The sequence below is a fragment of the Pieris rapae genome, chromosome Z, assembly GCF_905147795.1.
Source record: "Pieris rapae chromosome Z, ilPieRapa1.1, whole genome shotgun sequence".
Classification (NCBI taxonomy): Eukaryota; Metazoa; Arthropoda; class Insecta; order Lepidoptera; family Pieridae; genus Pieris; species Pieris rapae.
Window position 1 is genome coordinate 8,856,412 of NC_059534.1, and position 14,590 is coordinate 8,871,001.

At 33.5% G+C, this 14,590-nt stretch overlaps 1 protein-coding gene across 2 annotated transcripts in view; it reads right to left on the reverse strand.

The window, feature by feature from the left end:
- Positions 1-246: 246 nt before the first annotated feature.
- Positions 247-14,590, reverse strand: part of LOC110993977 — a 70,774-nt gene continuing 56,430 nt past the window's right edge. For both annotated transcript variants that reach the window (XM_022260430.2, XM_022260429.2), the window contains exons 8-10: positions 11,019-11,163; positions 3,373-3,489; positions 247-832 (exon numbers count right to left, since the gene is read on the reverse strand). In XM_022260430.2, coding sequence (XP_022116122.1) covers positions 768-832; positions 3,373-3,489; positions 11,019-11,163 — 327 coding nt within the window. In that variant the 3' untranslated portion in view covers positions 247-767. The remainder of the gene's footprint in view (positions 833-3,372; positions 3,490-11,018; positions 11,164-14,590) is intronic.

Below are 14,590 nucleotides of genomic sequence, written 5' to 3' on the forward strand. Positions count from 1 at the left end.
ATGTCAATGATAGCGAAAATAAATGAACCTTTATCACGAACTATTGAAATGAGGAAACTGCTTTCTTGTGCGGAAATTGATTTCCATCTTGATAATATGAGGAAATTATGTTCTCATACGGTTAAGAACCAACCTTAAAGAAGGTAAGGTATTTAAGGTAATGTAAGGTATTGAATGAAACACAATTTATTTGAAACTATGTATTTACAAGAACAATAAACGATATTATATACAAAATTAGAACAGTTATTAAAATATCCTGAGGCATTAATGTAAAACAAAAGACGAAACCAGATCACGATACGTTCAATTAATTATGATTGGCTAAAGACAATAGCGAATAATATGATTGAAATTTATACCAATAACTAAGCATGTACCAGTAGTTTCATCTTACGATTTACATTATAAGCCCCCTAATTACTCGATAGAAATCTTATTTATGGCGCCTGCGTTTCTTACCCTATTATATATTGCATGTGCTTACAAGTTTTGTTTGAGTAACATCTACATTTTTATTCACATTCAGAGTAATTGAAACGTGGCACTAGTTTGCATTTAAAAACACCATTCCTAGTGGACTGTCTGTTTTTAAATGGGTACAAAACGGCAGGTGAAACGCTAGATGGTTAGTAATCACTGGTTATTGTTTACAATGACGAGTCTTGAATGTCGGGCGTAGCGGGCGGTACTCCGGCGGCGGACATTTTGCGACGCTCTATTCGGGCGCGCGAAACTGGCCGGTAATACTGCTCGCTTCGACGTCGTCAGCGTTCCGGTGGTGGCGTTTCCGTCTCCAGCTCCATCCACAACGAGCTAATCACGCGGGACGCTGTTAACAAGGTTTATTTATTATAGCCATTAAGCTGTAAAAGGATGAAAACGGAGTGTTAGTTTTAGACAGACACCATTCACTAGTAAAACAGAAGTTGACTCGTTTAAGATTGAATCACATCGCTTCTTTAAGAAAATTGTGTCTTATTCTTTGTTTCAATGATTACTTCCTTTTTGATCTTTTCTGTGCCTAATCATTTTTCTCTCTGCTCATATTTAATCAGCTAACCGATTGGTCATATAGAAAGAAGCATGTTAAGAACTAGCAAATTAGTAAAAAAGTTTGAATAATGTAACTTTTTTACGTAAAGTTACAGTTTCGTTGTACGGCAGTTGTTACAATATAACCGCTTTTTGATACACTACACTTTTTTCTACGTAAATGTATTCATATACATTTTAAAAGTATAAAATATAGACATAGACAAAATTTGTTACTGACAAAACACACACACATTAACACACAAAAAAAAACAATTATAAAAAGTAATGAGATATCTTTCTTTCTTTAGAAGAACAAGGTACGTTTTAAGTGTGTGTTGTGGCACAGCACCACGGCACCTAGTCTATGCCTCATTTGAAAAAAAATATTTTAAAATGCTAGGTTTTTTTATATATTCAAAGCCAATGGTCTGGACATAAATGACAATGAAAAATCCCTATAGCCACAGATGACGAGTTCGTCGAACTCGTCTTTATAATTTAAAATGGGATGATGGATGAGAATTAACTTTATAATTATAAATGGGATGTTTAAAGTTTAAACATAGGTTGGTTGAACGTGCAATTCTTAAAAACATGTCATGCGTTGGAACATTGGCAGAAATTTGTTTGGCGAAGGAAATTGTCGTGAGGAGCGATCTACTACCAAATACGACCTTCTTATGACATATCTTTGACGCAAAAAACAAAGACGTGCGTCAGAGTCAAGGCCACTTGCCTATAAATAAAAATTAATACACAAAACGTTTGTAATAACTAAAATAAAGGCTGTCAATGTTCAATAAATAACTTAACATCAAATTTATCTCCTCCCTCACATTGATGTTATATCTAAATCTAACATTCTAACATTCAGTGATAAGTATAGATTAACAAGACTGGAATAGCGGTAAATTGTTAGCGTAAAGCTAGAAACATCTCTGAACAATTCAAGCTCAATATTAGTTCTTAACGTTCGAGTTCAATTAGTCTTGTGAAACAAAGACATTCCTATTGAACGGCAATCGAAACACAGCCTTATTAAAGCACACGTAAAGGCACTTTTGTTCAACAACTGTTAAAGGTATCTCAATGACAGCTCTCTCTGCAAGAAACCACATCTTTATGTCAACGCATGTCTATGCGGTATGTGAAAAGGTTGGGACCCTTGCTTTTTGTCTTCTATACTAATTATTTACGTTTTTGAAATATCCCCAAATTCTATTTTAAGATATTGAAAAAAATGTTGATCTAATCATGCAACTTATAATCCCTCCGGGATTAGCGTATGTTTAAATTAATATTATTTTTCTCTGAATGTGTGAAAAACCATATGAAAGAAAATCTATCAACCGTTACTTTATTACTTTTTTTTTCGTGGGGAAATGCGTTACACATACCCTCCCGCGGCTCGGTTGCCTGTGAAGGGTTATGTGGGAGTGGGACTCGCCACTGTGCATACCCACTAAAACCCCACGGAGCCACCAACAATCGCCCTAGGCAGGACACGGTAACAGCTTAGCCTAGTCCGCATAACCGTTACGATTACGGGCTAACTATTTTTCTAAAGATAAATGACCCATGGACACTCATACAGCCTTAGGACAATCAGGGGTTGAATGCTTTTATAAATATCTGACTAAACTAGGACGCATGCAACCTCTACCTTGAATAATAAACTATGAATAATCTGGTTTGTTACTATAATTATATTAGCTAGGTTAATTGCTGTTTAAAAATGCATCATATCTTCTGAATTTTTAAATCATAGAATACGCATATCTGCTTACTTGATAATTTAAACAAAGTCATTTATTAAATGAATGGACCGTTTTTTGGGACACAAAAAGTACAAACAATAATAATAGCAAGTATACAGTATTTCAGAAAATAAGTCCTAAAAAAAAAGAAAAATCAGTGGCGCTACAACCTCGTCTTGGCCTCGGATTTCTGAATCTTTTTCATGATCTTTTTTAAATTTAGGTGATCAGCCTCCAGTGCCTGACACACGTCGTCGACTTTTTTGGGTCTAAGACATCTCGGTTTCCTCACGATGTTTTCCTTCACCGTTCGAGCAAATGTTAAATGCGCTCATAGAAAGAAACTCTATTGGTGCACAGCCGGGGATCGAACCTACGACCTCAGGTATGAGAGTCGCACGCTGAAGCCACCAGGCCAACACTGTTCAAAATGAGTCCTGGTGCTGCTTATTAGTAAGTATTTGTTTATGTTTTGACCATATAACAAATTAATATAAAAAAAATATTATCCAGACTAGACTTAAAGTAGTTAGTAGTCTAAAATGTAAAAAATATTTCATTACTAAAAAATACTTACAAGACTTTTCTTCGTTCCCATTTGAAGTTTCGGGTGCTTCTTCAATGCAACTTTGTTCATCCGGGAATTGGACATGCTTCTTGACGTTAGATCGAGAGGGCTTTGACAACACAGACGCTGTAAAAAATATTGTTCGTAAATAATAGCAGCGAGATCTTTGAACCTAGCAGTGCCAAATATCAGATAGGTCAAAGGAGAATTTTTAAAGCAGTTGTCGGAGAGAAAAAATGTCACAAAAAGTAACGACCCATATAAAATTACAATAAATTACCATTTTATACTCATATGAATGAATCTCATTTCGATATAATTTCAATGCTCAGCAACTTTTAAATGTTCAGGTCAGTTCAAGGCCGCAACGAAAAATAGATGAAGGCGGAGTTTTGCGCAAATTATGGGTATCCAGAATTTGGCTGTAAATAAAAGTGGTGGATCAGAGATACTACTCAAATAAGAGAAAGTAAAACGAACCGCCCGAAGCAATTAGGTTGTCAATTTAAGGAAAGGAACGCCCCATTGAGAGTTCGGGCGGGCCTATGTGTCATCCAATTTGAAGGGACCGTGCAGTTAGTTGCTTTGAAAACTGGGTCGTGAGTGGAAATCAAGCAGACCGACAATGTTGTAAATTAATCCTTAATTTGAGAGCACATGTGTATAATTTTCTTTTGATGAAACGCCTCGTTTTTGATAACAAATTTTCATATTACCATTTGTTATTCCAAATTTTACTTATAAAATGTTACTACGAAGAAAATGCTTCGTTTATGAATAATGTATACAGATAGTGTTATTAGGTAAATATATTTCATTAGGTTCGTGATGCGAAATGTTTTATCCAAAGCATTATGCCTAAGTATAATATATGCATTAATATCAATTACATTAATAGAGTAATTGCCACGTACTGTTTCTAGGTAGCTACTCTGTTTTCTGGTATGTACATTATACATATATTGCGTACAGTTCATTGACATTCATAACAGCGTATGAACATTGGATTATTACATATTTTGTCATTGACTATGGACAGTAGAGATAGTAATAAATTTCACTATCTTATTTTATTTTATAATAAAGTTAAGTTTAGCATAGACGCTTCTACAAAGTGTATTTGTCACCCTATATTGTTTTAAAGGCTTATAATAAAGACACTTCTTCCCGCTTTATGGAACTTTATGGAACCAGGTGTCAGTAAAGTTGTTTCTGAACCGTTACGACTTAGACGCCTTCCAGAAAAGAGCGTATTTTTAACTCAAGGGCCGGCAACGCACTTGCAAACCTCCTGGTGTCACAGGTTTCAACGGGTGGCAATAAGAATTAAACTTGAAACTTAACCCGCCAGCTCGATTTCGTCCTATCCCATAAAAAAGAAACACTAACAGAAAAATATATAAATTTATATGAATGACATTATTTTGTTGAATTTTTCGTTACCCGTAACTAGAAAGTGAGATTTTGTCATAAATACTACTCAAAAGGTACATCCCTCTCATACATTTGCTCCAATATCGAAGTAAATCCAAAGAATAATAGATGGGTTCTACTCAAGCTAAAACGTACCTTATTTAAACGTATTAACGTAAAAAATACAACAGACGTCTATATAAGCCAAGATAATACGAGTATATGTAACGCTTAATCAGGTAACCATGTGTTATATCTGTGAAGAATTTACGCGTACAGCCCTGAATGTTTTCATAAATCATATACCTACATTTGTCACGTGTCTGAAATAACCCAGATAAAGAATTGTATTAAAACAATATATAACGCCCAAGTTCCTAATGAATATCAGTAATTCATACGAGTGATGTCTTATATATTGTATTGATTGTTGTAGGTATATTAGCAATAAAGTTTACCACTACTAGAAGGAATTCCGGTTCTAAATATAATTTTGTAGAATTATTTGGTTAGATCAGAGCTTTCAGAGCTTTGTCTGAGTGACAAGTATATATTTTAGAGTTTAACTTAAGGCTTAGTTTGTCAAGTGAAGCATAGTGTCCTTGTACTCCAAAATGTGGCGTTTGAAAAGAGTTGCCAAGAAAAGTTTTCTACTAGTTCCGGAATTCCGATTTTACTTTTACTAAATATCCACGTTCATAGTAAATCAATATGATTTGGTTGATATTTTTTGGCTCAGTGCTATAAACCAAATGAGCGCAGGAGATAATTTTATCCTTAAATATTTTATAGACATTAGTAAGTTATTTTATATCACCAGATATTACACTTTTAATCAGAAATCTAAAGAGCTTAACATCAGCTTATTAATAGTTGAGTGTAACAGACTTTATCGCTAACAAGCGATCCTATGCTATATTTAATACATAGGTACAAACACTTCACAACCGAAAGATAAGCTAATATTGTATTATTATAATAGTCCCATACCAAAAAGTTAATTAACCGGGAACCGCGGGAAACGTATTAACATTTACATAATATTTAAATTTTTACCCAAAATTTTATCAAATTTAAGTTGGGACCGTAACGACCACGCAGAAATTATACTGAAGTTGTATTATATATACGACCAAGTTTACCGAATTCCGCAAATTTTTAATGCTAATGTCTGATATTATGTAAATCTATTTTATGTAAGCACAGTTATAATTTACAAGCCCCAAATCATGCGTTATTATTTATGTTTCCATTAACTTAATAATGGTCTTCCGATTTAACAAAGCTTCGTCTAAATTGCTCTAAGTTTGACACCTATAAAATCCAATTATTATTTTAGTAATTATCTAGTTTAGTCAATAGATAGTTCCTTTATATCCGTTAATTGAACACAAGCAACGGTATATCTATATATATAAAAGAAAGTCGTGTTAGTTACACCACTTATAACTCAAGAACGAAAGAACAGATTTGAGTGAAAATTGGTATGGAGGTAGCTTAGAGCCAGGAGACGGACATAGGATACTTTTTATCCCGTTCGACAGCGTTCCCGTGGGACTTGACATGAAACGTCAGTCACTATAAAAAGTGGTATAACAAATAAGAATCAGACTTGGAATAATAAAACGCAAATGATAGCTATGTAATTGACGTATAATGACAGCTATGTAATGACGTATATATGACAATTTGATATTTGTAAGAAATCAATATTCAAAATATTTCTATTAAATAAATACGTTTAATTATTTTTACAATTTACAATTTAATTATAATGATAGTGCTATTGCCCATTCGTATAAACAGTGAAGAGAACTATAAAACTCGGTATTGTCGTATGTATACAGTTCATCCAAAGAATGATGAATGTTTCTATTTGTTGTTGTTGTCGAATGACGCATTTAATCGAGTATTGGAACGGGAACGTGAATATGATCACCAGGAATTAGATTTAGTAGTTCAAACGAATGTACCCCTGTTGAAATACCAACAAAAGGAAGTTTATGATACTTTAATGAAGGCAAACGATGATGAAAATGGTGGTTTATATTTCCTAGATGCCCTTGGTGGAACTGGCAAGACATTCCTCATGTCATTAGTTTTAGCAACTGTTCGGGCGAGATCCAACATAGCGGTTGCAGTTGCTTCTTCTGAAATAGCAGCCACATTGTAAGAAGGATGCCGTACGGCTCATTCAGAATTAAAATTACCGTTAAATCTTCAAACTATTGGAGAACCAACGTGTAATATTGCAAAACACTCAGCAATGGCCAAAGTTTTAGCGGCATCGAAAATCATCATCTGGGACGAATGCACAATGGCGCATAAACGTGCATTGGAAGCACTTAACCGAACATTAAAAGATTTACGCAATGAATCGAGATGTTTTGGAGGAGCAATGATTTTACTGTCTGGCGATTTCCGCCAAATACTGCCAGTAATTCCAAGATCTACGGCTGTCGACGAAATAAACGCTTGCCTCAAATCGTCAAATCTATGGCGCTATGTGACGAAACTGCAGCTGACAACAAACATGAGAGTTACATTGCTTACTGATAAAAAAGAAGAAAAAGAATAAAGATGTAGATGACCTGAACTACATAATGGTATGCGTTTGGTGGTTAGAAAATTGAAGAACAATGTAATTTACGCTACGATAATGATAGGAAAATTCAAAGGTGAGGAAGTTCTTATTCCGAGGATCCCGATGATCCCAACCGATATGCCGTTTGAATTTAAAAGACTTCAATTTCCGATACGTCTTGCATTTGCCATGACCATCAACAAATCACAAGGCCAATCCTTAAAAGTTTGTGGTTTAAATCTAGAACATTCATGTTTTTCCCATGGTCAATTATACGTGGCATGTTCACGGGTCGGAAGACCATCAGCGTTGTTTGTTTTTGCGCCTGATAATAAAACAAAAAATGAAAAAATGTGTATCACAAGGTACTTAAGGGAAGAGCAACCTATGTACTAAAATACAGAAATAATAATGAATGATTAATGTAGGTATTTAATTTTTTTGTATTTTTTCCAATAAAAAAACCCAAACTGCTTATTTATTGCCATTAAGGCGGAACAAAGTTCGCCGGGTCAGCTAGTAACTGACTAAATTGATGAGGGGCGACGTCACAATGTTTGGTCAGAACGTTAGCAAACAACGCCGAGATGGATTCCGTTCTACTCTTTTGTCTCGCTGTTAATTACTTCATAAATAAGCCTTAGCTACAAAGAACTAGGAAGTTAGTTTTCTATTCCCATTGGCAAGCAAGGCAAATTTCATGGTAGTAATAACTAGGATGTGTGTGACCGAGGTTGTGTTTAAATCCCGTCAGTAGACTAATCAATTTCTCTTTACGCGTAGGTTTTAAGAAAATCGTAAGGAAATTGACAAGCTTGGATCCAAAAATGGACGTGTCAGGCACAGCACTTTATAAGAATAATAATGCTTCTTAATGCCGGGATATAGTGTATTTACAATATGCAAATATTAGTACAATGTTTCCAGTTTGTAGTACCAAATATTTATTATTTAGTCTTAACTAGAAGTATCGTCATGAATACACTCATGTTACAACTGTTCTGTTAAGATTAAGTTATGATTTCGGATATATAAAAGTAGGGATGTAATTGTTATAAACAAAATAATGTCTCACATATTCATATAAAAAATATATTTGCTATCATACTTTTACTTCACCCGGAAACCAAACCAAGCCGAGAAAAGTTAATTAAAACTTGCACTCGAACCGAGAATTAAATCCGATACCCATAACATAGTAGACATAATAAGATCGGTAGCCTATGAGGGCCTTTAAAATAAATGTTGAATTACCTTTGACAAAAAGTCATTTCAAGACTTGTGATTTCCATCCTCGGCCTAGACACAAAATACTTACTGCTTGCCTTAGAAATTCCGAACCCTCCATATACGGCTAAGCCAGAACCGTACAACCGAGGAGAACAAATTTGACCGCTAGGTTATTATATTAAGCCTTTTGAACATACTATGCCAATAGATTATTTTTTCTGTACACTATATTATCGTAATTTATCAATTTTGAATTCTTTTCAGACTCATTTTCGCCATTCTTTCTGACTCATTCGAATAACGCAAAGAATAAAAACATATTTTTAGGATAATTAATCTAGTATGGTATATAAAGAATACAATATATTTAGGTATACATAATTTATTCTTTAGAGTACTCCACAAGCATAGAAATGTTAATGCGTTGTTTTGAATGATTTTCTCATTCAATGAACCCCTATTTCAATTGTCCGAAATGGTTTAATTAAACTGTCTTTGTGGTTTCGCAGATGCTAATCTATTAATCTTACAATGATGCTATATAACTATTATTTATTCAGTTAGTTATTCATGAACTTTAACTTTATATTTACACTAAGGGTCTGTTTCACAATGTATGGATAAAGTACCAAATAGCTTTGCAACATGTTAATTATTCGGAAGATATAAGTTCCGAAGAAATAGCTTATTTGGAACTTATCCCGACATTGTGCGACAAAACTTGCTGCAAATGGATGCAAAAGGCGCATTGCCTTCGAATTAAAGAAAAATATAATAAAAAGACTTACGATACACCCAAAACAACGTCTCAGAATTGATTTAACCACTTATCAGAGGTTAGGAATTGCAATTTTAACGCTATAAAGACATTTTAAAGTCAATCGTTAATTTTATATTCAGTTAAGAGTTCTGCTGGGAATGTGGACCAATCGATATTAGCCTACGTGTCGCAACAAAAGTGTACTCAACCCCTTAATGACCCCCATCACTTACGCTTACATGAATAAAGATTAATCATGGTAATCGCATACTTATATCGTGATTATTTTAATACCAGATATTAGGTACATTTTAAGGTAGGATTTTGCGAACTATGACTCATGGAGTATGTCAAAAGCTAATAGATTTTGAATCCAAACTAGGTTCTACCACCATTTTTGTATTTACAATATAAGTATAGTAAGATACAGTTATTTATATACAACTTCTCCTATAATACCCATGGTTAGTTCCTCAGAGGCAAATTCATCTGCCATCTTATGACTGTGTGGCCTATGAAATCGTTTCGCTCCATTAATGCTACTTTATGCGTTTAAGCTCAATAATTGGCATTTTACTTCTAGGAATCTCTCTCGTTACGCTACTCATGAATAATGAATATCTATTGCAGAGGTGCTTACCTGATTATAATAAGTCTGCTATTAAAATCGTCTTGTTTTCATCTCATAATGTTTTGTTATATTTTAACATACAACTGGTTTATTGCAGTGCTTATGCTAATGTAGTGCCATTAGCCGGGATCAGATATAGATTAGATAAACATCATAGAAAATTATAGGGCAAAAGGACACTTTGTCTATTAACAATAAATAATAAAAAATAATTGATAACTTCTTTTTGTCACAGTTTATGGTCGGGTTGTCCTCTGATATAGGGAGCAGGCAAGTATTACGTCACACAATTTTTGGAGATTCTTGACAAGGTAACGCGCCATACAACATTTATGAGCAAATAAGAGAAGAGCTGGAAGAGCAACATTTGTTTCCTTGTGCACTTCTACCCTAAAGCGACTAGAGAGCGATGCTTGATTCCAAAAATCGGTTAAGTTTAATTATCTTTAATATAAAAATATTTGCGGCAGATTTTTTATTGTTATTGGTGTCAACATTATCACCATGGAAAACCTCCACTCGCTTCGCTTTATTAAAATTTTATTCAGTGAATTATATTCGTATCTGCAGATATTTCATGTAATAAATATTATAAAGGACTAAAAATATATTTAATCATCATACGATCCATCTGATACAGACAACACATAATGTATGTTACATTATCTGTTCTGAGAAATCAGGAACAATATACAAAGGAAATCCATTAAGAGTAAAGAATAAGCGAAGAAAAATAATGAATAAAAAGCATTATTTCGGGAGAAATATCGGGTGTATGACGAGGTGAAGTTTGCGAAATCTGAGCGGTATCAGATTAAAATTAATTGTTTATTCGAAAAGCGGTGTTTATCAAAATAATCAGCATTAACGTTAATCTTTAGAAACAATTATTTCGACTATCGTCGTGTTATGTAGTAGATGGAATACGAATAAATAATTTTAATAATATAAATTACAGAATTATTTTCACTCAACAATGATTTCAAAGTGAAATGTTTCTATATCGTTATTATCGGATGTGGAATAGAAAAACTTACTAATTGCTCTAGATGGTGCTTCAGAAAACTCTTCAGGGTCACATCGACTGAGCAGAGGCCTTGGGGCGGATCGTCTGCGGCCACTAGGAGCAGAACTCGTAGTTGTAGTCTGAGGAGGTTGTGCAATGTACTGAACTCCAGCTAGCTATAATAAAAATAAAGAAAATAAGATATGTTTACATGTATGATTATAATATGTGATATAATATTTAAGAAATAACAGTTGCTTTATTTCTTGCTGCATGAATGATGTTTTAGTGAGAAAAATAAATTAGTATTATTTACAAAATGATACTATTATTAATTTAATATACATTGAATGTAATAAATATTACTTTTTGTAATATATTATTTTGATACTTAAGCACACAATGTTGAGAAGATCGGTGTAAAGATCATTTGATATTTCGCAGTTAATTTTTTTTTAATTTTACTAATAATTATTTTTATGTGTCTAATTTTTATAGTTTTATGTGTCGTTGATGACATAAATACATATATTTTTCTTAACATAAAACAGAAAACCAGAAGGATTTCTTCTAACTTATATTTGTAGTGAAACCTACAATCGCTACAATGACATATTCTAAAACACGCTAACAAAATTCAAACAACTTCGCGACCTTAGCCACTGGTCCTTCGGGCCAGACAGGGCTTAGCCTGGTAGAGGACCTTCCTTCTTGGGGGTTTTCCTTGTACGTTCCTTTTTTATAATTTATCATAAATCTTTAATATATTCGCACATATAAAGATTATTAATTTAAAAATCTGTTTATACCAGTCTGTAAAAATATTCACCTTCTACTAAAAGTTATTATAAGTAATTAGGTTAGTAATATACTCATCAGCACCACTCGCATACATAAATATACAATTGTTCATATTGCGAGTTAAATTCACAAGAACGATGCTAAACTAGATACGAATTTATATTGGGAGATGACGGATAATTAATACACCCGAATGCGAAATTAGAAAATCGTCAGTGACTGTTATAATGTATATAATATATTTGGTCTACGTCAGGCATATACAGACTTGGTGTACCCCACTGGCAATGCAAATATTAATTTTATGCTAATCTCCAACATGTCACAAGAAGAGTTGGTTTTTGAGTTTCAGTCCAAACGATCATAAGTCTCGCAAAGCATTAAATGTGTTTTCCTCAGAAGCCCTGTAATATGAAAACGCATGAAAACTAATTTTAAAAAAATAATTCGATAACGTATTTGCGAGCCAACGGAAAATTTATCATGTGAGCCTGTTACGATTTTCTCCCTATTCTATAAAAAAATAATATAACTTAGAACTTATAACGAAAGAATTACTTCAACATGATTTATCTCTCTTATTAAAAGAACATTATTTCATTTCACGTCATTCTTTGTATATATGCCTAATATCAATTTAATGCACATTGTAAGTCTTTATTAATAATGTCTTGTGGGTCAATGCAGATAAGTTTGAATCGATATTTGTACTGCAGAAGCAGGTCATTGGAGCTATTTGGGCATAATCCCCAGGAGAGTCTAAAATAAATTTAAAGATGTAACTTTAGCAAGTATGCATTTATAAAATATTTTATTCATGAATCGAGATATAAGTACCTTACTATCTACAACTACTTAGCTATGTACAAACATTTTAGTGAACACCGATATCTTAAAATACCTACTTGTAAAGTTTAAACACTAAACCTCCTTTAATAAACTGTGTGCTTTGGATATTGTGTAAAATAAAGTATTTGTTTCTGTTAAATATTATGACCCAGTTATGCGGCATACTTTTATAAACAACACAGGTTGTACATATTTGGAAGTTCAAAAATCGCGACCTGCATTGATTGATCCCCGATAGGATAACAGGGCATGCTTTTAGGTTGATAGCCACGTCAAAAACATATAATGTTGATTGATTAGCATGTCAGTGGCGATCAAAGGAGCTTACTATTAATGGCTTAGCCAACTGGCCGTATTGTCAAAACGTAGCACGCAATTTCAGCTATTGTGAGTTACTACAATGACGGGAAATTCGGGTGACCATCAGCCGATAGCGGTTTTTTTCGGGAATCGTCTTCAAATAGACCTTGACTTTTAGCTATATTTGTGTTTGTTTTTCATTAACTGTGTTTATCATTCTCTCAGGCGAGCTTTTCGTACAAGTGATAAGTGTCTTAAGCCAATTAATTGGCTGGCATGGGCGCATACATTTAACCGCAAAAGTATTTTTCTATGTAGTATGCATATCATTGTCTTAGATTCGGTATTAAAAAAATCAGTGGCGTTATAACTTTTTTGATTTCACACCTAAAAAAATTATTGAGTACAGCCTCCTGTGCTTGACACACGCAACTTTAAGGGTCTAAGACAAACCGATTTGTTCACTATATTTTCCTTCTCTGTTTGAGCGAATATTGAATGCGCACATAGTGTGAAAGTCTTCTCTATGTGCACAGCCGGGGATCGAACCTACAATCTCAGAGATGATAGTATCACGCTGAAGCCTCTACGCCAACACTGTTTAAGAGTCAGTATTAAGTTTCACGAAAAGTGATTACTAAAATCGAAACTATCAAAGTTATCGTGTGACATGGGAGGTCTGCATGTAATTAATTGCAACAAAATATTTAATATGTACTTTGCACTTGGGAATTGGTTTTATATTTTATTATTAAAGATACAAATAAAAAAATCAGAGGTTTACCGTCTGAGAAACGTTTAGATATGTAAAAATAGTTCCAATGATAGAAACTTATTATTTTCTTATTATATCATTCATTTTCTTTGAAGCAGAGTAATCAACTAATAATCAATCATAGATAGAGCGCATCTTTATTCAAAATCAAACATCCATCCGATCCAATCAAACGCTCTATACGATCCTACAGAATTATAAAGTTTAATATTTTTTTCTATTGGGATGATAAATATAGCAGTAAATACGTCTCGGCTTGTGATCATTCAGGCAGAAGGAATTGGGTATTCTAGTGGAACTAAGTCATTATGACGTAATCTAGGGTTAAAACTATACGCGTAATGAACCTTCCTCAACACTTAACAAATGTCGAGGTGATTTTGATCAGTACCTAATAAACTCAGTATTTGGAATTATATTCCCGAAACAGCAACTTTTTGGGCGGTTTGATACACACACTTAAAAACTGATAGAAAAGCTAAATAGCTAAAAAATGATAAGAATATGCAACAATTACGGTCAGTCATTATACCCAAATAAATTAAAACAATCTAGTCTAGAATATTTAATCACCTCCCTAGAAGTTACAGATCGCTGCCATGTAATGTTTTTAAGGGGAAGGTTTTTAAAGTCAATGTGCTTTCATAGCTTGAGCGAATATATTTTGGCCTATAAGTTAAATAACAATTAATTATAAATAACTTGATTTATTATTATGACTGATGTTCTTAGTGTGTGACTTAATGAAAACTAATAGTCCGGTCAATTTAGACAACCAAGGTTACAAAAATTCCCACTTGGCTGAATATTGGTAGGATTGTTCAATACACTATTGTAAGGGAAATGTGAGAAGTCCTCGTCGGCACGTGCAAAAAAAT